General features: G+C 40.1%; 1 protein-coding gene across 3 annotated transcripts in view; it reads right to left on the bottom strand.

Annotated features, from left to right (window-relative positions):
* Positions 1–24,435, bottom strand: part of LOC122403680 (alpha-mannosidase 2) — a 198,989-nt gene that overhangs the window by 5,660 nt on the left and 168,894 nt on the right. For all 3 annotated transcript variants that reach the window (XM_043407339.1, XM_043407341.1, XM_043407340.1), the window contains one exon: positions 739–1,207. In XM_043407339.1, the coding sequence (XP_043263274.1) occupies positions 739–1,207 (469 nt within the window). The remainder of the gene's footprint in view (positions 1–738; positions 1,208–24,435) is intronic.

Raw genomic sequence — 24,435 nt, 5'->3', positions numbered from 1 at the left:
AATTCGATCAATTTAATCCGTTACTGGATCGACTCGAATTGTTGGAGAAATAATTAAGAATTCAGCTCACCGCGGTACTAGATGGCAGCACCTCCCAGGCACGCTTCGTGCGTTCATGGGAGAACCGACCATCGCGCTTATCGGTTTAAAAAGAGATACGCTCAACACCAAAATTTGACATCTGCACATGATTGACGTGCACGCGTTTCGATTATGTGTTAGAGGATCGATGCCTCGTGGTGGTCAAGTTCGCGGTCATCTCCCCAGGCTTATTTTAACCGATAGTGTAAACACGTGTTCCCGTTGTAAATAAGTTATCTGTTGTGAATTAATTTCATTGTTTCCAACTCTCATCAACATTTTCCCAAATCACTTCTTAGAATTAATATAATTGTAAAGGTGTTAGGCGTTGATTTTACAAGTTATACTATTCAGTGCAATTCATTCAATTTTTCCTGCATTCTCAAACACAAATTATTTTTTTTTTCCTTAGAAATTTTCAAGAACTCAACACAGTGGTGGTTAATTTTGTACTAAAATAAATTCCAACGGGGTGTCCTTCTCAAACACCTAACTCAATAAGAAGTAAATCAGTTTTTCGAGATACTAACAACCATCGTAGTAGCCAACAATCGTGCGACCAAAGGTTGGTTGAAAGCAATAGGAAGGAACGACCCAGCAAGCGTCGCAAAAGTTTCGAGAGTTTGAAAGGGGGCCCGGAAATGGAATCATCCTAACCTGAAGTCGTCGCCCAGTGGCATCAGCACGACATTATGCGTGAACAAGGATCCCGTCCGTGAGTATTGTTCCAAAAGCAACTCGGCCATTGGCTTGACGTTGTTCGGCGTAATCTCAACCGCCCGTACCGAGTACTCGGTGTACTCTCCCCGTATCTTTCGGAAGTCGAAGTTCAGGCAGACATGAGGATGAGGGCCGCAGGAGTGTTTAATGTTGTAGATGTCGAACGGCTGATTGTGGGTCAGCATGTCCGCCTCCCCGGTTTGATCCCAGGGATGCAGCCAGATGAAGTCGCCATATTGTTTCTTGGCGAACCACTGTTTCCACGCGTAGTGGATCCGTTGGATCACGGTACCGGAAGCGCCGGACGCCTTCAGGAAGTACGGAATGGTGCCACCGTGACCGAACGGGTCCACCGACCAGCCCGACTCCGGGATCACGTCCAGGTTCGCCTTCAACCACTGGTGACCTGGAAAATTGTAAAAGATCGCGTTAAACGGGAGCAAAAGAACGACCTTGCACTTTGAATCGAAAATTTTGGTTATGAAACGGGAATAAAATTTTTGTTTCTTCCGCCCCGTGTATGGATTTGGCGAAGATAAAACAAAGAATCGATTTTAGATTCTCAGCGACTCTTCTACCTGTCAGTATGCCCAGAAGATACGATAACAACTTCCAACAAAAATGGCGCTGTTAGACGGGCAATGCTTCTTCGATTACCTCGAAGGCGATCGTATTCCCTCAAGAAGATGCGGTTTTCGAACTTTTAACGGGCAGTATACGCGGTTGTACGAAGTCAGAAGAAAAACGGATGTCCACGTAACGTAGGATCGCCGGGATAAAACCACTCGAGGTTTTTTGTGATCCGACGCTTCGGAGGCAAGTTCGGTCTGTGTTCCGTTGGCTCGCGAAGAAAGAGATCCGTCGACGCGATGTTCGGCGAACCGTCAGCGATCCGGCTGCCAAAGTCGATCGAGAAGCCTTGTTTTTGCGACGAACGGTAACGGCCAAGCGTTTTCCTAAACTCGTTTTCGCCGGCTACGGAAACACAAAGGTTGGGGAGTCGCGCGACCGGAGAAATAAAGCGATACAACATGGCCGAATCCAATCCCGCGTCCCTCTTTTGTCGTCGCGTTGCGTATACACCGTTCACGACCACTTTTTCGCGATCGTTCCTAGCTCGTAAATCCACTGTTGACCGTGTGTTTCGTGGATCGAATTTTCGCACTGAGGGAAATTTATACTCTCCACTGGCGTTCGACATTTTACCACAGAATTTAATAATTATGTTTATGGATTCGAAGAAAAATAAACGTAAAACGTAAAAGTTTTATCCAGAAAATTCAATGATTTTATCACAGACGAGGTATACGAGTAGACCTTATATCCAATGTATTCTTTCGGCCCATTTTTCTGGGGCTTTACACGAAAAATAATTGTAACTGACCCCCGCAACAGAAAATAATTTTTCCAAAATGATTTGAAACTTTTCAATTTTGCCGAAAAATTTCAGCACATACACGAATTTTTTTCTCGAAAATGGGTAGGATTTCGGAGGTATGTCTATTCACCAAAAATGGTTGTAATTGACCTCTCAACCAAGAATAATTTTTCAGAACGATTTGAAATTTTTTTTTTCGTCAAAAAATTTAGGCATCTACCTCCTGTCGATTTTTCTTAAATCTTAGTGTTTGATTTTTAATAATTTTGTTTGTCGCCCTATAGAAAAGTATCCATGAGCTCTATTTCGGAAATAAATTTCAATAAAATACATTCATTATTGTAGGAGTTATGGTCGTTTGAAAATTTCGTTTTTTAATCCCTTCCATAGTCAACTCACATGTATTTACGCACACACTACAGCTGTCTGCACATCAATACTAATTCAGTGAATAGTTTCTCAGCTGACCGTCATCCATGAGAAGAGGGCGTTAAAACCACCTCCGAATTTTCAGGTCGTTATGGCAGTCAGATTGGGTCACGAAAGTCCATAAGGTGAAAGGTCTGCTCGTCTGTGCTTGTATATCACGTCTGTGATTTTACCATGCTTCTTCTATTGAACTGTAAAATTGTATTTTATCTACATAGCGTTGTGTGACAACGCTTCTTGCACTCGCCAACAGAGAACGCTCTCTCACAAATACTCGACCGACCACCTATTTCTATACATATACACACTCCTCGACTGACCATTGAATGTACCAGCGTCTAAGGCAAAGCTTCTCGCTCCTCTCCTTGCTTTTTCGTTCCTCTTGCTATCTCACTTACTACTTCCTCCACACAAGCCACATCAGAAAATCACAAAAATAGACACAGCAATCTCTCACCCCGACAAATTGTGGCAAACAATCCACTCAACGATAAAGATAATACAAAGAAGACTAAAGAGAAATCAAATGATCTAATAACAAACCCAATAAATACCAACAAGGAAAGCTATGGAGGCAGAAAGGAAGACACAATTTCTCTATATGTATGTATAAGCTTCAGAACTTGTTCACGATATATGTAGGCAAATATCGTATCCCCTTTACTTATCCCCACTGCGTACCATTAGAACCCAGCACTCGCTGTACCGGTGCCTGTCTATGGGCGGTTCCCCAAGATAGCGGCGCGCTTGACGGTCGGTCGTCGAACATTGTCATACATACGGGTTCAAATTACTAAGGCAACACTAGTGCAATATAACAAATTTTTTATTTTTCCTTTTCTTGTTTTGAAACTTTTAACATGTCTGTAACAGTTTTCTGATTTAACGAAGATCAAGTACAATATAATTTTTATTATTGTTTTTCATAAATTATAATATACATTTGTCCTTTCTTTAAAATGTATCCTCATCTGAAAAAAGGAATTGTAATTTAATTGACCTATCATTTATTTGCTGAAATTGTGAGACAACTCAGAGTAAAATAAGTTGCTTAAACAGTTCAAATTCGCAAGTTGTATCTTCTAGAGTCATATCACTACTGCAGTAAACGAGCGATACATATATATACAGGGTGTTCGGCTACCTCTAGCAAAAATTTTAATGAGCGATAGTAGAGGCCAAAATAAGACGAAAATCAAGAATACTAATTTGTTGATGGAGGCTTCGTTGCAAAGTTATTAACATTTAAAGTTCCGCCTGTAGAATGACAATCCGCTAAACAGCTGCGTTCGCGCGGACGGTTGCGGCAGGCGAGTGCTAGTGGTTCTCACGCAGCATGAAAAATCCTGCTTACCGACATTATCGACAGCCTTAGATTTTTGTCCACTTATGGGAATGCGAACATCTTACGTTGAATAAGATTCAACCTGTCTTATGAAAATCCAGAAGGGCATATCAAAACTCGCCCGACGAGATTTTCACAGAGAAAGGGTGAATGCCAGTTCTAATACACAATGTTGTGAACAAAAATCACCCACATGCGATTATACACGCCCCACGATTGTCCACAGTGTCCACAAGTATCCACAAATAATCCTTTCAGGCACTAACCACTATGCAATTAAATAAACACGTACCGCGATTATGTTATTCGTGAATGTCTACGTGTACGTGTATCACGATTCTTCCAAGTTACTCACGAATAAAACTGTTATTAATTTTTCAAATACACTTCAATTTAAAAATGTAAACAGAAATTTAATAAGTATTCGCTGATTGTTTATATCACTGTATTTCTTACATGCTACTTAATACATAACTGTTGCGTGGACTCTCGCGACCGGTAAAATTGGAGTGGCGCGAAAGGAACGCTTTCCGAAGAGTAAGTTATTACTATCGGAATAGTTGGAATAAATGAATGTAGTACTGAACGAGCATAGTTGACTTTTTGACTGTGTAACGTGGAATGTCTATTTCAGGTCTGATGTCGGTATTTACATGGATGGTGGAATGTTATTGGCTAATGTGTCGCGTTGTAGGAGTGTCGTTGGTTCTGAATGATTGGTGTAGTTGTTCTGTGTGGGTGTGGTTTGACTGTACTGGCGGAAAGGGCAGGCTCTGGTGAGGAAGCCCTTTCCGGGGTTGGGACGGAGTTTTCTAGTAAATTTGAATGTTAGTAACAATTAAGTGAAAGCTAGCCAAGTGAAAGTGCACGCTAGCCGCGCACGTGCATTTCAGCTGTCTAGAAAACTCCGTCTTGGTTACCCTTGAGAAACAAAAGGCTGAGGGTCGTTTGCAGGCCCGCCCGACGGCTCGACCGAGGGCCTTGACTGTCGCCAACTAACCCTGCCATAAAGGCTAAATTGCGAGGTCCTGCTCGCGTCGCAACAATAACTGAATCAAATATGTCTAAAATGTGTCGCGTGAACGCGTTTTACGACTGACTAGCTGGCTGAACACGTAAGTACCGATGCTGCCCTTTGTCTCCGCTGTGTATGAAAGAGATAAGCGAGGCGAGTGACGTAGATCGGGGTCCTGTTCGGCATTTGTTTTTCTGAACCTCGTCGATCGATGGCACAGTCAGCTGCTAGTATTGTTACATTCTTCGCCGTGAACGTAAATCGATGCGAAAATTTCATTTATCCTGCGATTCCTTTTTACATTTTTAAATTGAAGTGTATTTGAAAAATTAATAACAGTTTTATTCGTGAGTAACTTGGAAGAATCGTGATACACGTACACGTAGACATTCACGAATAACATAATCGCGGTACGTGTTTATTTAATTGCATAGTGGTTAGTGCCTGAAAGGATTATTTGTGGATACTTGTGGACACTGTGGACAATCGTGGGGCGTGTATAATCGCATGTGGGTGATTTTTGTTCACAACATTGTGTATTAGAACTGGCATTCACCCTTTCTCTGTGAAAATCTCGTCGGGCGAGTTTTGATATGCCCTTCTGGATTTTCATAAGACAGGTTGAATCTTATTCAACGTAAGGTGTTCGCATTCCCATAAGTGGACAAAAATCTAAGGCTGTCGATAATGTCGGTAAGCAGAATTTTTCATGCTGCGTGAGAACCACTAGCACTCGCCTGCCGCAACCGTCCGTGCGAACGCAGCTGTTTAGCGGATTGTCATTCTACAGGCGGAACTTTAAATGTTAATAACTTTGCAACGAAGCCTCCATCAACAAATTAGTATTCTTGATTTTCGTCTTATTTTGGCCTCTACTATCGCTCATTAAAATTTTTGCTAGAGGTAGCCGAACACCCTGTATGTATGTACTGAAGTTATGACACGATTTAACTAGTACATATACAATATTAAATCAACAACGAAATTCATCTTTATTTTTGTTCTTCCTTTTTTCACCTTCATCAACTTCATACATATCGTATTGCCAAATACGATATACAATTTAGATTCTATTTACTAACGCAATCAGTGATCAAAGGCATGCATCGGTCAGGTGACTCCACGTCGGCTGTATCGAAACACAGGCGATGTTTACGGGAGCCTATACAGAATCAGTATTTCATTTTGCGACCTCTACCAAGAGAGGTAGAGGTCGGAATTAGAACACCGATTTCGTGTAGGCTCGCGTAAACATCGTCTGTGTTTCGCTACAGCCGACCTGAAGCGAAGGAAGCGATAGTAAATTCGTCAATGCTCGGGCGTTCAGTCCCTCTTTGTCATATGCTCGCTGTTCTTTTCTACACTCACCGCCTCCAGTAGGCGTCAACAAAGTACTTATCAAGAATCGTTTCTCGTCCACGCTATAGCCGAGCGTTGTGCCCCGAGAGCGCCGCACAGTGGTTCAAACTACCCATATTAAGGAAAAAATACAATAGCATCAATATGACAGATTCAATTTGCGTAAAAATTGGTATTCCCATGTTTTTGAGGACGCTGATTATAAATCTGAAGTAAAAATTCAAAAAATGAAATTTATGTACTGTATTCGGCATATTATACCAGCTGTACAGCTGTACGTACAAATGGGCAGTCTCGTTGCAATAAATGCCAAACTTTTCAGAATCTATTGTATGGCTACTATTTATTGCTTGTAATATAACTGAGAAACGATGGATTAAATTTTCGTCCACCCCTGTTACTTCCGCTGTTAATTTTGGGTTACTGAAAAATCTTCTGGAGGTGTTTCCATCGTTGCTGGTACCCATGCCCTGTTTTACAACATCCACTTTCAGTCCCATTTTTTTTATGAATTTTTCTTGTATTTGTTTTTTAGTTTCAAGTTGTTGTGGTTTGGTGCGTATATTTGTTCTCCAACTTTTAAATGATGAGTTATATGCAATGTGCAGAATGCATTCCATAAACTTGATTCGTGCATGTAGAGGTGATAATCCCAAGTTAAGGGCATTTGCAGCTTCAGGTTTATTTCTTATGGCATCTAAATTGTTCATTTCCGATGGTTTCGTTTTGCATATATAACACACTGCCATGGATGGTGTATTAGTCACTGTTTGTGCAATTTCCAAAGGGCCCAGAGACTGAACCTAATGGCCATTGACCAGGTCATGTCCAGGGGCCCAAGCCTGGCGGAAATTCCACCACATTGCAAAATCATCTTTGTCTTGCCTTCCACCCCCATTGGTACTGCTTACTCCGCACGGACCGCTTTTCAGGCGCGCGGAATAGGTGGATGTCAATGTAAAAATTACCAATCAGGTGACTAGACCTGACTAGACGGAATCATATACATTTAAATGTATTATTCTCTACGAAAAAGTATTAACATATTTATGTCGAAAAACTATTACTTTCGGAGACTATTGAATATTAATATTAAGTCATTAAATCAAAACTAATGATCTCCTGATATAAATATGTTAGTACTTTTTTGTAGAAAATAACACATACAATAAAATAATAAGTTAAAAAATATATGACTCTATTTAAGACAATATCAATGACCCAAAATGAAAGCGAGATATTTCAGACATTGATCAACGTTACAGAAAAAATGCTCCCAATACCAAAATCGCAGATTTACGCAGCTGAAACCTGTTTGGATATAAACTTAAAAATATAGTGCATAATTAGCATTAAGTCTCATTTTGACGCTAGCTGACGCAAAAAAGTTATGTCTAATTAAACTTTAATTCTATTCTTAAAAATACCGTTTTATTCAACATATGTCCTATTGAAATAAATGAGATTGTCATTAACTTTATTCATGTAATTTACTTGTTTATTATCAACATAATCAAATTACATAATTGTATTTTTTCTTAAATTGTTCAGATACTTGTAACTGCGTTTATTTGTAGGTGCACTAGTAGTCCAAAATTGCCGATTCCCTATTTCCTAACTTTCATGTTATAATATCTTTGTAATCAGGTGGGTATTTACAGAAATCTTTGTTGATTCTCATACTTCAATCATCTTCATCTGAAAAATATAATAAACAGAACCTGGATATACAACATTGCAAAAATCGACTTTTTTCCTCGCTTGAACCACTGTGCGCCGCTTCTATAGAGACAATACTGTACTCTACTTTAGAGAGTTTTACCTGTTCACGATAATACTTAGGCTCTCTAACTCTTGTGTGCTTGTAAAGGAAAATAATAGAAAAAAGAATAGAAAACAATATTGCAAAGTAAAAATTCAAGAACTTTCTGTGCCTTTCAAATCTCGTATTGGAATGTACCCGATCGAACGAATAATCTGGAATTATGGCCATAGACGACGAGCCAATTACGAAAGAAACGAGTGGTGTAAAGTTCGAAGACAAAGTTATTAAGGACATTTGGATTAACTTTGTCCGTCTAGCAACCAATTAAGAAATCTCGTGACCGAAACTTCAGCCCCCACTCGAGTTTCCCTTACACCTTTTAAATTGGAAAATGAAAAAGGTTGTTCGGTTTGTCTGCTAATACGCTCATGCAATAAATCGGCCGGGCTGAGAGAACCCGAAACGCAGTCTCTATTCTGTGGCAACGGATCTGGATTAACTCCCCGCTGTTGCACAGGGTCAAGCGGGGTTGTCTGATCGGCGAGGAATGCTCGGAGGGTGAGAACTGATAAATAGACATCGATTACGGTCCTCGTACGCTCCGACCACGTATCGAAACGAGACTCCGTCCGTGAGAAATCGTATCTGAATTAATGGAATCCGCGACGAAATCGGTGAATTGGTCCGACCGTTTCCGGTTCCCATTGGTTTCCTGTTTTATTTTTGTGGAAACGCTCCGGGGTTTGGATCGTCGGTTCGTTTTAACGCAACTTAAAAATAAACTACGCTGAAGTGTCGGCGTTTCTCGGGCTCTGTGGTCTTAGAAATAGCAGACTAAAAATAAATTCTATAAATAGATTGTTAAATAAAAGATCCACTCTTACTAATCTTACAATTTATACTAATTATGGTGACAATAGTCTTGATGGAGGTGGTCAAGTGGATGTTATATATACGGATATTTGTAAGGCTTTTGACTCCGTTAGTCACAATATTTGAATAAACAAATTATCTTCCCTCGGTATTAACGGGACTATGCTCGTTTGGTTATCAAGCTAAGAGGTAGAACTCAGTCGGTTAGATATAAGGGTGTAATCTCTAAAGAAATCGTTGTCTCGTCCGGCGTTCCTCAGGGGTCTCATTTGGGTCCTTTATTATTCATCTTATTTATTAACGATATTATCGTGGTTTTCAACCATTGTCGCTTTCTACTATTTGCGGATGACGTTAAAATGATTCTTAATATTAAATCTCCTGATGATACAATCAGACTGCAGCGAGACATTACAAATCTCAACAACTGGTGCGAGACCAATCATTCGAGTTTAAATATACAGAAATGTAAAGTTCTGCGTTTTCATCGTTTGAATACCCCCGTAATACGCCGTTACTCAGTTAATGGTACTTTTTTGGAAGATGCCACCAGCATAAAAGATCTTGGAGTTATATTCACTTCTGACTTTTCGTTCGCTAATCATATTAAACACATTACATTATTAGCTTCCAGGTCTCTTCGCTTCATTAAAAGAATGTCAACACATTTCATCCTCTTTAATGCTTTAGTTCTTCCAAACCTTGAATATTGTTCATATCTGGAGCCCATAATACCGCACCCATATAGACTGCATTGAAAGAATTCGCCATAAATTCCTACGGATCGTCTCCTATAAAATGGGTTGTCCCGTTCCAATTACTTGTCATCAATATGACGTAATTTTGTCGGGATTAGGGTTTCTTAAGGTATGATTCCACTGAGGCAACACTATGCGACTTGTAACATGGCACATGTCGTTCGGTAACACTATGCGACCTGTAGCATGCTACTTGTCATTCAGTGCCATCTTATCGTGCAGCTGTATATTTGGTAATAGCCTCAAGTAATCGAAGAAAGCAGAGAAAAAAACCAAGATGGTGGAGAAGGGAATTATTTGTTGGAGGTGAAAAATCTCAAAAAGAATTTTTCTGTAAGCTGGTTGCTGACGATGAAGGTTTATTCAAAAACTTTACTCGAATGAGTAGAGAAGATTTTGAATATTTGCTGAAAAAATCACGCCTTTTATAAAAAAGTCAGACACGAATTTTCGTAATGCAATACCAGCAGTTGTGAGATTGTTATTAACATTAAGATATTTAGCTACCGCCGACAGCTATACTTCACTTATGTATTTGTTCCGTATCTCTGAACCAAGTATATAAAAAATCATTCCGGAAGTATGTAAAGCATTGATCAATATTCTACAGGATTTTGTAAAGGTAAGTGCTAAAAATGATATTATTATATATAGAACAGTACCATTTTATTGTTTTGACTTCATTTTATTATGTTTACATACAAAACGACGTAAGGGAATAATATATGTATACAGGGTGTCCCGTAAATAGTGTAAGAACCGGAAATGGGGGGTAGGTGAGACGATTCTAAACAACAACTTCCTTTGCAAAAATGTCGGATGGGGATTCGTTTTTGAATTATTAACGAAAAACACTGACCAATCACGGAGCTCGCCTTCCACGCGCTCAGGGCCGTCCGACCTCGGAGAGCCACAGCGCCGGGTAGGTAGTAAGATGCACGTTGAAGATACATCGAGGAACGAATACAAATAATTAAAAATACTGCCACTGCAATTGTTACCGAATTCGTTAATAACTACGTAATTAGTACGTAAATTACTAAATCGAATTTATTAATTATTTGTATTTGCTGTTTCCGAGAAAGAAGGAATAAAATCTCGGAATTTTTAGGAAATTAACCCTTCGCAACCGAGTGACGCTTCTCGGCAGAGTGTTTTAAAATTAAAATAAAAATTATTATCAGAAAATTAAAATAAATACGGTAAGAACCATTTGTAACCATTTGTTATTAAAAACTGTACTGAAAAAGCAGACTGGATTTCTGCGTACCGAAACATTTCTCGAATGCAAAGGGTTAATAGAGAAATAATTGAAATTCGACTTACCCATTCATCTGCAAGTTGACCTACTGCGCTGACAATAGGGCCCGGCCAATGCACCGCTGTCGATCTTGGCAAGGTCGAAGACCCCAACGAAAATCAGCTGATGGGCCAGCCCGGTCACTGTACCTGCTTCTCACCCCGAAAACACTTCACAGCACGGTCACTAACACTTTTCACTTTCGCATACCGATGCGTTCCGTTGCACCCTTCTTCGATTGTTGCTCCTTCCTGGGTTGATAACGGTGCCTGGATGTTGCTCCCTCCTGAATTGTTACTCCTTCTTGAATGGTTGTTGCTCCCTGAATTGTTGCTTCTTCGAACCTTGCTCCCTTCAGGATTGTTGTTCCTTTTCGCTGGGATAATGGGCGCGATACATGCAGGCGACTTTCTTCGCGTTCCCCTTGGAGCCCGCGAAAACGAAGAACGAACGATAATACTCTGCGTTTACGCGTTCCATCGCGTGCGTCCGCTTCTGTTCAGAAACGCGTAGGTTTTGTGAAAAATTTTGACTGACAAATTGCATTTCCCTCCCCGAAAAAGTTCCAGGTAGGGCAACCTATTGTCGCGCGATTCGGAGTTACCTGCGATCGGCGAACGTGCAGACCATGTTTGCCGCAAATGTTTGCTGCTAAACCGTACGGTCGACTCTTCTAATAGAATTATTAAGATTCACCGTGAATATTTTTCCATGGAAAATTTGTTATAAAAAAGAAAGAAGAATATACCATGAAAAATTAAATAAAATAAAAAGGTATTGTTTATAAAAATTAATCCACGAAGGAGGAGTCAATTACATAATAGATAATATGCGATAATAAATAATATTGGAGCAACAAAAAACAAAAATATTTAAAAAGAATATTAAATAATATTTTTTCTAGTTCTTATTTCTCAAATGAAAATTCCAAGAAGATATATTTTTTAATATTTGTGTTAAATATTTTTGTTGTACAATTAAATATGTTATCCATGAAAAAATATTCACGGTGAATCATAAAAATTCTATTAGAAGAGCCAACCGCACGGTTTTGCAGCAAACATTTGCGGCAAACATGGTCTGCACGTTCGTCGATCGCAGGTAACTCCGAATCGCGCGACAATGAATGGGTTGCCTTACCTGGAACTTTTTCGGGGAGGGAAAAGCAATTTGTCAGTCAAAATTTTTCACAGAACCTACGCGTTTCTGAACAGAAGCGGACGCACGCGATGGAACGCGTAAACGCAGAGTATTATCGTTCGTTCTTCGTTTTCGCGGGCTCCAAGGGGAACGCGAAGAAAGTCGCCTGCATGTATCGCGCCCATTATCCCAGCGAAAAGGAACAACAATCCTGAAGGGAGCAAGGTTCGAAGAAGCAACAATTCAGGGAGCAACAACCATTCAGGAAGGAGTAACAATTCAGGAGGGAGCAACATCCAGGCACCGTTATCAACCCAGGAAGGAGCAACAATCGAAGAAGGGTGCAACGGAACGCATCGGTATGCGAAAGTGAAAAGTGTTAGTGACCGTGCTGTGAAGTGTTTTCGGGGTGAGAAGCAGGTACAGTGACCGGGCTGGCCCATCAGCTGATTTTCGTTGGGGTCTTCGACCTTGCCAAGATCGACAATTGGCCGGGCCCTATTGTCAGCGCAGTAGGTCAACTTGCAGATGAATGGGTAAGTCGAATTTCAATTATTTCTCTATTAACCCTTTGCATTCGAGAAATGTTTCGGTACGCAGAAATCCAGTCTGCTTTTTCAGTACAGTTTTTAATAACAAACGGTTACAAATGGTTCTTACCGTATTTATTTTAATTTTCTGATAATAATTTTTATTTTAATTTTAAAACACTCTGCCGAGAAGCGTCACTCGGTTGCGAAGGATTAATTTCCTAAAAATTCCGAGATTTTATTCCTTCTTTCTCGGAAACAGCAAATACAAATAATTAATAAATTCGATTTAGTAATTTACGTACTAATTACGTAGTTATTAACGAATTCGGTAACAATTGCAGTGGCAGTATTTTTAATTATTTGTATTCGTTCCTCGATGTATCTTCAACGTGCATCTTGCTACCTACCCGGCGCGGTGGCTCTCCGAGGTCGGACGGCCCTGAGCGCGTGGAAGGCGAGCTCCGTGATTGGTCAGTGTTTTTCGTTAATAATTCAAAAACGAATCCCCATCCGACATTTTTGCAAAGGAAATTGTTGTTTAGAATCGTCTCACCTACCCCCCATTTCCGGTTCTTACACTATTTACGGGACACCCTGTATAGTTATTGTGGGTGAAGGAGAAAGACGTACACGTGTTTGTAGGTATAACTTTATTCGACCGAGTTGTTCGGGCGTTGGCGTCGGACTGCCCAAGTCGGGCCCCGTCGTGGGTCTCCTTGTACGCCGTTCGACCGTCCTAGGAATCACACTTGAGATTCCTTTCCTAGGACGGCCGTTGTTTAAGGGCGTCGCGTATCGCTGGCGACAGAGAGTCGGTTTAAGGTTTACGTCTCTGCGCCAGTGTTTATATTATGTGGCGCCGTGCCCGTTGCACCGGCCGCCATAGTTATATATAATAATAGTACAATATAATTTACTCATTATGAATATTATCTATATTTAAAATGCCTGAAAATGTTCGCGAAACCATATCTCCTTCTTGCTGTGTACTGTCGGCAAAAGCTGCAAGCTAGCTGTGTATAACTATCTTTAGATAGCGTTTCTGAGTGTAGCGAAGAGGTAGAGGGTGACTGATATCTGCTTTCATTGTCGTAATATGAATTCGGTGTATCATATTTTCCCAAAGCTGCATCGAATAATATATTATTGATAAAATGTTTTGCAACTATTTGTGCTTTCGGCATGATTTTTCGTAGTTCATTTCCTACATATTCTTCATATGTTGCACAATCATTCTTCTGAACAGCACGTTTTAAAATAGCGTATGCTTCTTCTTCGCGACTAGAGGGTGATACAAAGCATTCCTGTTTCTTTTTACTTTTTTTAAATGTTTTCTTTTTTTCGTCGTCATTATGTACTTTGTTCCCACTAAAGTGTGTTTCATCAAGTGTTCTTTCTGTACTTAAATTATCTTCTACCTGCAAAAAAAGTTATTAAATTTTTTCAGATGCCGTGTACTGCGAACGAGTGGAGGAAGGTAGCTAAGGAGTTTGAAAACTCCTGGAATTATCCACACTGTATTGGAGTTTGTGACAGAAAACACATAGTAATTCAAAGCCCAAAAAACAGTGGCAGCATGTTTTTTAATTAGAAAGGAACATTCAGCATTGTCCTAATGGCCATTGCAGACGCCAATTATTCCTTTCTATATGCTGATATTAGTTGCCAAGGCAGGATTTCAGACGGAGGAGTATTTCGAAATACGTCATTTTACCAAAAATTAGTGACAAACAATTTAACACTTCCACCTGCTGAATCACTTCCCGATAGTGATAAATTATTGCCCTATGTAATAGTGGCGGATGACGCATTCCCCTTGCAAGTTCATATTATGAAACCTTTTTCTGGTTATCAGGAAAAAAGCTCTTCGAGAAGAATATACAATTACAGACATTCTCGTGCTCGTAGAGTAGTGGAAAACGCTTTTGGCTTATTAGCATCAGTGTTTCGTGTTTTTAGAATACCTGAGATAACTGAGATAATTACAAAAACGTGCATTTATCTCCACAATTTTTTAAGAAGAAACTCGACATCCAGATCTTTATATTCACCTCCAGGAAGTTTTGATATAGACACGCAAGATGGACACGTCATTCCGGGATCATGGAGATCAGTAGTTCATGGCGATACTACTATGCAAGATTTGCAACATAGAGCACGGAGATCGACTGCAGACGCAAAAGAAGTGAGGGATTTTACATCAGATGAAGGACGTGTTCCGTGGCAAAATATTTATTGATATTGTAGGAATGGATGCATCGTGTGAATGTTTATTGATTGGTATGGTTGAGGAATGTTTCCAGTGAATTTATGCAGAGCGAACGCAGCGTGTTTTTGAAAAATTGGCCGAGGTGTGAAAGAAGAGTGTCTGGGACAGAGCATTTGAGATTACCATGTGAACGGGAGCGCGTGGCCACAGTGAGGTTCGTGAGTTTCCGTGAGAGTATACCGTGAGTAGAGTTAAGTAGTTTTTGTTATATAATAAACAGTTATTGTTTTAAAAAAGCCTCCTATTCATTCATTCGTACCTCGATTTCCAACTACGAGGAATTTATTACAAATAATTCCTGCAGTTATATTCTTAAAAATATTAAATAAGATATACCTCAGAGTCTTCTCTATCACTAGAGGTTGACGTGGTTTGCCTTGGCACATCAACATCTAATAAAAACGGCAATGGTTCATACGCAAACCACTTTCCTTTTTTTGGTGATGAGCCACTCTTCTTTTCTTGCTGTAGATTTTTTCTTTCACGGTGAAAAGCTGAACGTAAATTTTTAATTTTTTTTTTTAATTCAAGTACACTGCACTCATACTTGCTCGCAAGTTGTCTAAGTTTATCGTTTTTGACAATATTATCTTTATATAATTTGCTTTTGTTATTCCATAATTCTTCAGAATTATGATAATCTTCAATAAAGCAGTTGGTTTTTTCCATATTCCACTCCATGTCGTATGCTACAAGTCGCACCGATCGACTGGCTATTGGATAACTGACGACATTGCTCGACATGTTCAATCTTGTCGATTGAAACAAAACAATATCAAATAATCCTTGATTTTTCTTTATTTTGAAAAGGAAACAAATGAATGTGTAGCAAATACACATGCCAAGTGTCTACATAACGTTGATTTCATGTTGCATGCGTCGTAATCGCATGCGACATGTTGCATAAATGTTGCCTTAATAAAATTGTGTTTCGTCGCATGCGTCATTGCCGCATGCTACATGTTGCCTCAGTGGAATCACGCCTTTACCTTTGGACAACGTAGAACTATACATGATATGTTGTTTGTTTATAAAATTATCAATAACTATGTAAATTGTCCCAAAAGGGTCTAGCCAAATAAGCATGGTAAAAGTGCCTCCAAACCAACTTGAACGGGGTTAATACCACTCGATAGGTGGTTCCAAAAAACCCCTTTTCACAGAGTTTCAACCCGGTATCTCTACTACAGGGATAATTACGGGGTGAAAATCATTTTTTGGTTTATCCTTAATATCTCCCGTTTTCCTCAATTAAAAATTGGAAAAAAATCATGGTTATTCTATCGACTGATGTATGTACATATTCGAGAATTTTTTCAGAATTTTTGGATGCAGATTCGATTTTGAAAAAATTCAAAAATATTTTAACCAGCGATTTTTTGTCGAAGTTACGAAGTGACCATGTTTGTTTTTATACAGTATAAAGCTCTCAAACGAAGATTACCGCTGCGCCGTGGCGGTTCTAATCAACAGGAGTCCGGTACCACACATATTTGAAACTACATATAGCGACCAGTTAACTAAGTATGTATAAACAAACATACTTTAATTACATCTATTTTAAAAGCATGTGCGGCCTTTTACCGTATGAAAAATTAGGAAATGTAAATTAATAATACTTTAACAACTTTTCCAAAAACACTTTTCCAAAAAATCTGAAAAAATTACGCAATAATAGTCATAATGTTACGCTATAGCTGTAAAAATATGAACACGGTCACGTAAGTAATTAAGGCAATATAAAGCTTTTTCATCATTTTTTAATCATTTTTTATTTTTTTGACTACGTTCCACCTCTTCGAAACATTTGAAAAAATTAGAGACTAGTAATTCGTTTGAGAGCTTTATACTGTATAAAAAAAACATGGTCACTTGATAACTTCAACAAAAAAACCGCCGGTTAAAATATTTTCGAATTTTTTAGAAATCGAACCTGCATCCAAAAATTCTGAAAAAATTCTTGAATATGTACATCAGTCGATAGAATAACCATGATTTTATTCATAATTTTTAATTGAGCAGAACGGGAGATACTAAGGATAAACCAAAAAATGATTTTCACTCCGTAATTACCCCTGTAGTAGAGATACCGGGTTGAATCTCTGTGAAAAAGGGTTTTTTTGAACCACCTATCGAGTGGTATTAACCCCGTTCAAGTTGGTTTGGAGGCACTTTTACCATGCTTATTCGGCTAGACCTTTTTACTATTACTTAAATTTAATGCTTCGGCGAGAATTACTCGAAATATGGAATTATTCCATATTTCAACATTCAAACGACATTATACATACAATAATTGTATTAATCGTATCCTTGTCTAAGCTAACAAAGTTTAGCTAGCGTCCTGACTTCTTTAGCGGTTCTCTGTATTCTTTTAAAAAAATGTCACTAGTATTGTACGCATTACATTGTATAACATACGCAATTAATGAGACATTTGCACATATTATGTAATAGTATTATATTAAAGGGTGCAATAACCCGTAAATAAATAAATAACAACCGCGTTAACGCGATAACGGGAAACGATTTTGGGATTACGGACGAGTTACTCTGCTTGCAAAGGATGTTTCGAAATTTTAATTTGGAAAACAATCAGTTCGAAAACCGTTGAATATTCGTAAAGAATTGTTCTCGCGAACAGTGCAAAGAGTTTCCGCCGCGGGTCGTCGCACACGTAAGAACGCAGGATAATTATTTACAATACTAACGACCAGGCAGATTTCAACGACCTCGAAGTATGTCAAAGGGGAAAGGGCCATGAGCGTCGCAGAGCGAAAAATAATGGTCGTGCGCTCTCAGTTTTCAAGATATAATTACAAGAAACCCGAGTTATAGTACTTCTGTGATTCTTTCCCGAGATCTAATTCAAACTGTTACCGTTCGCTCTGAAACACTCGTAAACCTTGTTTAACGATCATTCTTTACATTATGAACAGGTTTGTCGATTTCAATAACTTCAACCTCGTTGGCGTATTATTTCCCTCTGAATAAATAGAACTTCAGAATTTATCGCGACGTCCATTAATCTTACGACGATGTTGATATAAAAAAAGAATATTAATTTACGAATGCCGAAGTATTTGAAATAATTAACCTCGAGAATTTTTCAGCGAGCGAAATCGAGAAAATTGCTAGCTTTCATTTTGAAAAAAATATTTTAATCAATTTCTTATAAAAATATGTGTAAAAAAAGGAAGGATAAAATAATTCTGAAGTTAATCAACGATCGAGTTCAGAACTTATCCTAACTCGAAGACTTCGATCTCGCAGGTTTCGACAGCGTCGCGGAAACCTTAAATTTAGAGGGGCATAAATTCGGTGCAGGGACGTTAAGCGACGCCTGGCGTCGGAACGCGTCTTATCGCAGTCCTCTGGGAGTTCAGCGGCAACCGAATGACCTAAATGTTCGTTTCGCGGTGGCCTAATTTCTTCTTTGGACGTTCCCCGGGTATCTCGATTATTTATATTCGCGAAAGAGTTTCGCTGCGTTTTTGCGCTACATTCTCATCGGTTGGGTTCGAGTTTCGATTCGTTCGGTCTGTGCTCCACATTTCTTACCGTTCTTTACATCCTTTATTTTCTTTATAGTCTTTGTTCTCGGTCCTGTTTAGAAACAGTTTTCAATTTTACGCTTTCGTGCAACTTTATTTGAAAGAATCGGACACTGAGACCTTCTAGTCTTTTTCAGACTTCAAATGGGACATATGAGCATCGAATTTAAACAATTTCTCGAGTAATACGTGGTTCATCTGTGTAGGGGAGTGGGACATAGTGCACAATGTCCGTGGTTTGGATCGTGTGTGAGAGTGGGGGGTTGCGAGCGGGACATGAGTGGTAGGGTTAAAAAGACAAGAGCGATTAGCGTTTGGTGATTATTCGAGTTTGTGACGTGTGAGCGAGCGGTGTGTCCGACAAATTAGTTAATTATCCTACATCTGTCTTCCTCGATCAAAAGCGTATGATTTCGACGCGAAATAATTTTTATGTACTCTTCCCAAATATTCCAAAGAAATATTCGTCACTTTTCACCGATTAGTAAACCTATTGTACGCAATTAGAGAAACGCATCCGTGTGTAATTTTCATTAGCGTGGAGAAGAATAAAAATTAGAAGAAGCTGGCTGAGATTCGAAGAGTCCCAGGGCGAAGGTTTCAGCGAGAAGAGGGCAATCCAACGTTACCAGGGGAACGAAGACGAATCGATAGGGTTGTAGACGTTAACGTAAATCCGGAGGAACGTCGTACTTACGTCGCAATAACCTGGTAATGTCCACGGCAACGACGTTAACGCGCACGTTCAGCTGCAAGCAAAGTGCATCCTGGCGAAATTTTGGGATCACGTAAACTAAAAATAGTCGAGGCCATCGACGATACCGGGGGAAAAGATAAAACGAAAATCTCTTCTCGAGATTCTGGTGCACGGCAATCGGCGGAGGAAGGAACCGGAAACGTAACAATTCCAGAGGCCAAGTGTCCCCGGTATTTTCGATTCCGGCGTACTTGAAATCGCCGGAGCATGCTTAAACATTAATGCTCACTCTCCCGGATTGTTACCGGTCCGTTAGACCGTGGGTTTCGCATTCGCGGAGTCATCGATGGTCTGAGGTACGGAAATTGCGTCAATTATTCGAGGAAGTCCCGCAAATTGCGTGCGTCATGCTCGTCGGAGTCCGCGTTACGAGAGAATCACTTGAAGACATCGTTTTTATTACACTGAAATCGCAGAGAATTTGTTGTTTCTGATTTATTTTTAAAACCGTAGGATTCACTGTGAACTATAATTCTTGATATCGAGTTATTTTTTGTTGTCATAGGAAACCGTACTTCGTTATATTGTGAGGCGGAATCCGTTAAACGATTCGATTCGAGCTATGGTGGATTGCACACGTCGTGTAATTGCCCTTTTTATGTTTTGGCGATTGCCGATTGTTATTCGAACTGTACTCCGGGCGAGCATCGCGCCGTGCGTTCGTCAGATCGTAGTGAGTTCTCGTATAAAGTTTTATTCTGTTTTCGTTATCCAATGGCTACTATTTCGATCACTGTATGTCTCCTATTGCTATCCTATTAACAATATTTTTTAATCGAATCACAGCGTTTCGGCACGCAAACGATAGCGTACAGGACTCGTACGGATTTTTGTAAAGTAAATGTAAACTTTACGATTCGGGTTGCTTTCTCTGGAAAATTATAATCTGCAGAGAGGGGATTAAATCTCCTGCGGAATTCGATACATCCCGACGATTCCTCCGGCATTCTAAAACGCATCCAGAGAATTTCGGAAGGCAGCACACGGAGGTCGCGATTATGAAATTCCAAATTTAACAGTAACCCGGGACGAAAACGCTTTCGCGGGAAGAGCGGAACAGGGGCGCGAAATAATCAAAAGGACAAAAAGTACAGGAAAGGACGACGTAGACGGTGGCGGAGAGCCACGGTCGAGGGTGTGGCGTTGCCTAATACGAGCGAACAAACCATTAAACTACACTCAGCCGGTGCTCGACTGATTATAACTCATTAGACACGACATGTGTGCATTAAGCGAGTTATCGCGCACGTAGAGCAACCCCTGCTACACGACCGAGGGTGGAGCTGTGGCTGATGCGTGCGAAAGCTCGGGGAAAGCACGACAGACACGCTCGAACGGAAGAAAAGTTAAGCACCGAAGTTGGGCGTCAAGAGCGTCGGAATATTCCCCGCCGATTTCGATGGCCCCTGATTCGTCTCTTTATCGATATTCCACTTACGATACAGCCCTACGAAACAAAGGGTTGAAAACTATTTGGCCTCGCCCAGACGGGAGCGAGAATTTTTTTAAAACAATTGTACTCCCCTGTAAATATCTTTATTGAAATCCATCATGTTGATGATTACGTTAAAACACAGGTCTTCCATATATATTTGTGTCGTTTCATTAATCAAATTTAATTTACACAGAAATAATATTTACGAGCTTTATAACTTTTAGCAGTTTGTTTTCGAAAAATATTTATAACTGAAGGGATTCTCAAATTTTGTAAGAAGTAGTGCGCTGCTATGGAGTACTATTGTATTAAATTTTAGTCAATTTTCTTGAGAAACATAAAAGTTATAAGCAGAAATGTACGCTCGTCTGCCCGAGCGTCGATCTCTACTACTGACAGTCTCTTCTCAGTAGTGCGGCCACACATTAGTCGGCCCAAAGAGCCACGAGCAAACGGAAAGATAATAAGTGCCTCCCCGCCACTTGTTGCTTTTATTTCACGGCGATCGAAGATGTTTCGAGTTCCAGGAGCACTCGAAGAGCCTCGAATTTTCTCTCAACAGCGAAAGAACGGAGAAAAAAGGGAAAATCCGATCGAACCGCGTAGGAGCGAAAATATTCTTTTTCAAAATAAAAATTCGGAAGGGAGACATTGCATTTTGCTTAAAATAACGTCGCGACGAAAAAAGTATAAAAAATGGTAGACTTTCAAAATAATCATATTCGCAATTTCTACTATCTTAGAACGAACTTGTTTTGACAGAGTGGACCGTTTAGTATTAGAGAGATTTTCAGACAAATTTTTTCGAATATGAAACTTCAAATTCTGTAAACGGTTGAATCAACAATTCTCGATTTCTTTTATCAAGGAAAAGATCTTAGTTTCTTTGTACATTTTTCATCAGCTCCGAGAATCAGCCCTGAGAAGAATTATATGCCACGCGTTTCGAACGATTGCGAGGGTAGGATCGTCTTGGATGGTCGATTTTCCGTTCGAGGGAGTTTCGTTCGTGGAAGTCGCAGATATCGTGGGATCGAATCGTTGCGGAGATAACGCGGTGCTCGTTAGCTGCCGCTAATTTCCAGAGAGCGGACCGAAACGAGCTAGGTGCTTCAGGACAGGCCGGTAATGGACTCGTCCCGGCGCGCTTCCGGTTATTATCGTGCTTCCTGCGTGTTCGAGGCCCGACCCCAAGTGGATCGCGGATTATCTCGATTTCTGCAATTGTCGATATCGCCGTGGCCCCCGCGATCGTGTCGCTTATCTTCCGCACCGTTCTCCGGGATCCCGAGACTTTGGATTCCAGGGGGTTAATCTACCGGCGTCGAGTCTTCGATGTCGCTTTAATTGCGATAATTAGCGTCCGCCCGTGCACAATCCTCTCCCAGCTACCACGAAACACGCGTATTTCTTGCAACGAGGGAAATCGTAGCGTCTCGAGGCGTTCCTCGTCAACGTGTTCGACAACGATTCAATTTTAATTTTTAATTTCTAGTTCCGTTCCGTGTGTAGGAATCAGGAATAACAAAGTATCGTGAGCTTCGCTGGTACGAAAAATAAATTCTACAATCGGTGTTTCAACGTCTAATCTTACGATTAATTTTTATTCCATCCCTAGGAAAATTTACTAGTCTAAAAAATCGAATAAAGTTCAAAATAAACTTGATTCAAATACTGTTTACGAGACAAAATCTTATTGTAGTTTTTTATAGAGATTCCTTGTATTTTCTAAGATCAATCGGAGCCACGGAATACTGAATATTGTATTTAGATTATCGTCGTTCGTCCCCAGTAAACGAAGGGAAGACCCATTATCGTCGGACCATTGTCCTTGCGCGGACCGCGATAAATCATTCGTTCCGCTGATCGAATGGCCGCGATCGGAATTAGACGCATTTGCGATCGTGATTTATGCTGATCCATTTACGATCTGTGACGCCCGCAGTGTAATTCATAATTCCAACCGTCACCGTGCGCCGTGAAAACTTTGTAAAGATTACTGCCCTTGATATTAAAACCCTCGTGTCCAACGAATGGAAAAATACGTTCTAAAATTATGCACGAAATACGTTTATCGTTTTTGATCAGAACGATTTAATACTGGTAACTTTTATTTATATGCACAATTCACTCAGGCTCGATATCTTCCAACCGATATACGAGGGTGGTCTCAGAAAGACCTGGCTTAAGGCGGTTATTGTTTAAAAAAGATGATCATGGCCGGAAGTACCAACCTTACAAAGCTCAAGTTTCAAGTTTGAAGATGCTACATTGTTTAGTATTTGTTTGACAGCCATTAATAGTGGACGCTCTCAGTGAATTTGTAAACATGGAAAAAATTGGTCATAGTTATGTGATAGAATATTTTCATTTGAAAGGTCTCAGTCCAACGTATATCAAAATTGAGCTAGATTCTACTCTAGGGGAGTCTGCTCCTTTATTTACAACAATAAAATATTGGGTGGCAGAATTTAAACAAGGCCGTACGAGCTGCCAAGACGAACACTGCAATGATCGACCAAATGAAGTGACCACACCGGAAATGATAAAGAAAATCCACAAAACGGTATTGGACGATCATCGACTGAAAGTGCGTGAGCTTGCAGATGTGATAGGCATTTGAAAAAGTGCTGTACAACGCATATTGACTAAAAATTTGGATATGAGAAAGCTGTGCGCAAGATGGGTGCCGCGTTTGCTCACAATGGAACAAAAACAGCGTCGCGAGGATGTTTCAATCGAGTGTTTGGCGATGTTTCACAGGAATAAAGCAGAGTTTTTGCGTCGATTCATAACCATGGATGAAACCTGGGTCCATCATTTCACACCTGAGTCGAAGGAACAGTCGAAGCAATGGACTGTAAGGGGAGAACCAGCTCCAAAGAAGGCGAAGACAGTTCCATCTGCTGGCAAGGTAATGGCGTCAGTTTTTTGGGATGCGCGTGGAATAATTTTCATTGATTATCTTAAAAAAGGAAAAACAATCAACGGCGAGTATTATGCGAATTTATTGCAGCGTTTGAGTGACAAAATCAAGGAAAAACGGCTGCATTTGACGAAAAAGAAAGTGTTGTTTCACCAAGGCAATGCACCAGTTCACACAACCATTATCGTGATGGCCAAAATCCAGGAGTTAAAGTTCGAATTGCTCCATCAGGCACCCTATTCACTAGATTTAGCCCCCTCGGATTATTTTCTCCTTCCAAACTTGAAAAAATGGCTCGGTGGTAAAAGATTTTCCAATAATGAAGATGTGGAGTCTGCGGTTAGTGGCTATTTTGAGGAGCTCGATGGTTCTCACTATAAACAGGGTATCGAAGCTATTGAACACCACTGGGAAAAGTGTACCCAGCTAAAAGGAGATTATGTTGAAAAATAAAGATATTTGTTCCCAAATTTCTTGTGTTTTTTTGTTAGGTCGGGTACTTCTGGGACCACCTTCGTGGCATGTTTATTAAATAATAGATACGCGTTGTAAAAGAATTATTCGCTTCTACGGTGGATCGAAGGGACGAAAATGATTACAAATGTTAGATCAAACTGTTAATCTTGTAGAAAATTTTCTATGACACTGTCGATTATCCCGCAGAAACAGTGTCCAGATTTTCTGGTTGTCGAGTAAGCCGAATCAACGGTCCAAGTTTCAGCAACCGGAACTTCGAACGCGTCCATATTCCCCAGAGCATCGAGGTCGAGAACGTTTCCCCGTGTCCTCCAGCGCTCG

The sequence above is a fragment of the Colletes gigas genome, unplaced genomic scaffold (assembly GCF_013123115.1).
Source record: "Colletes gigas isolate AHSC1104 unplaced genomic scaffold, ASM1312311v1 Colletes_gigas_Sc00069, whole genome shotgun sequence".
Taxonomy (NCBI): Eukaryota; Metazoa; Arthropoda; class Insecta; order Hymenoptera; family Colletidae; genus Colletes; species Colletes gigas.
The sequence above is the reverse complement of the archived record's forward strand: the minus strand, read 5'-3'. Positions and strand labels throughout refer to the sequence as shown.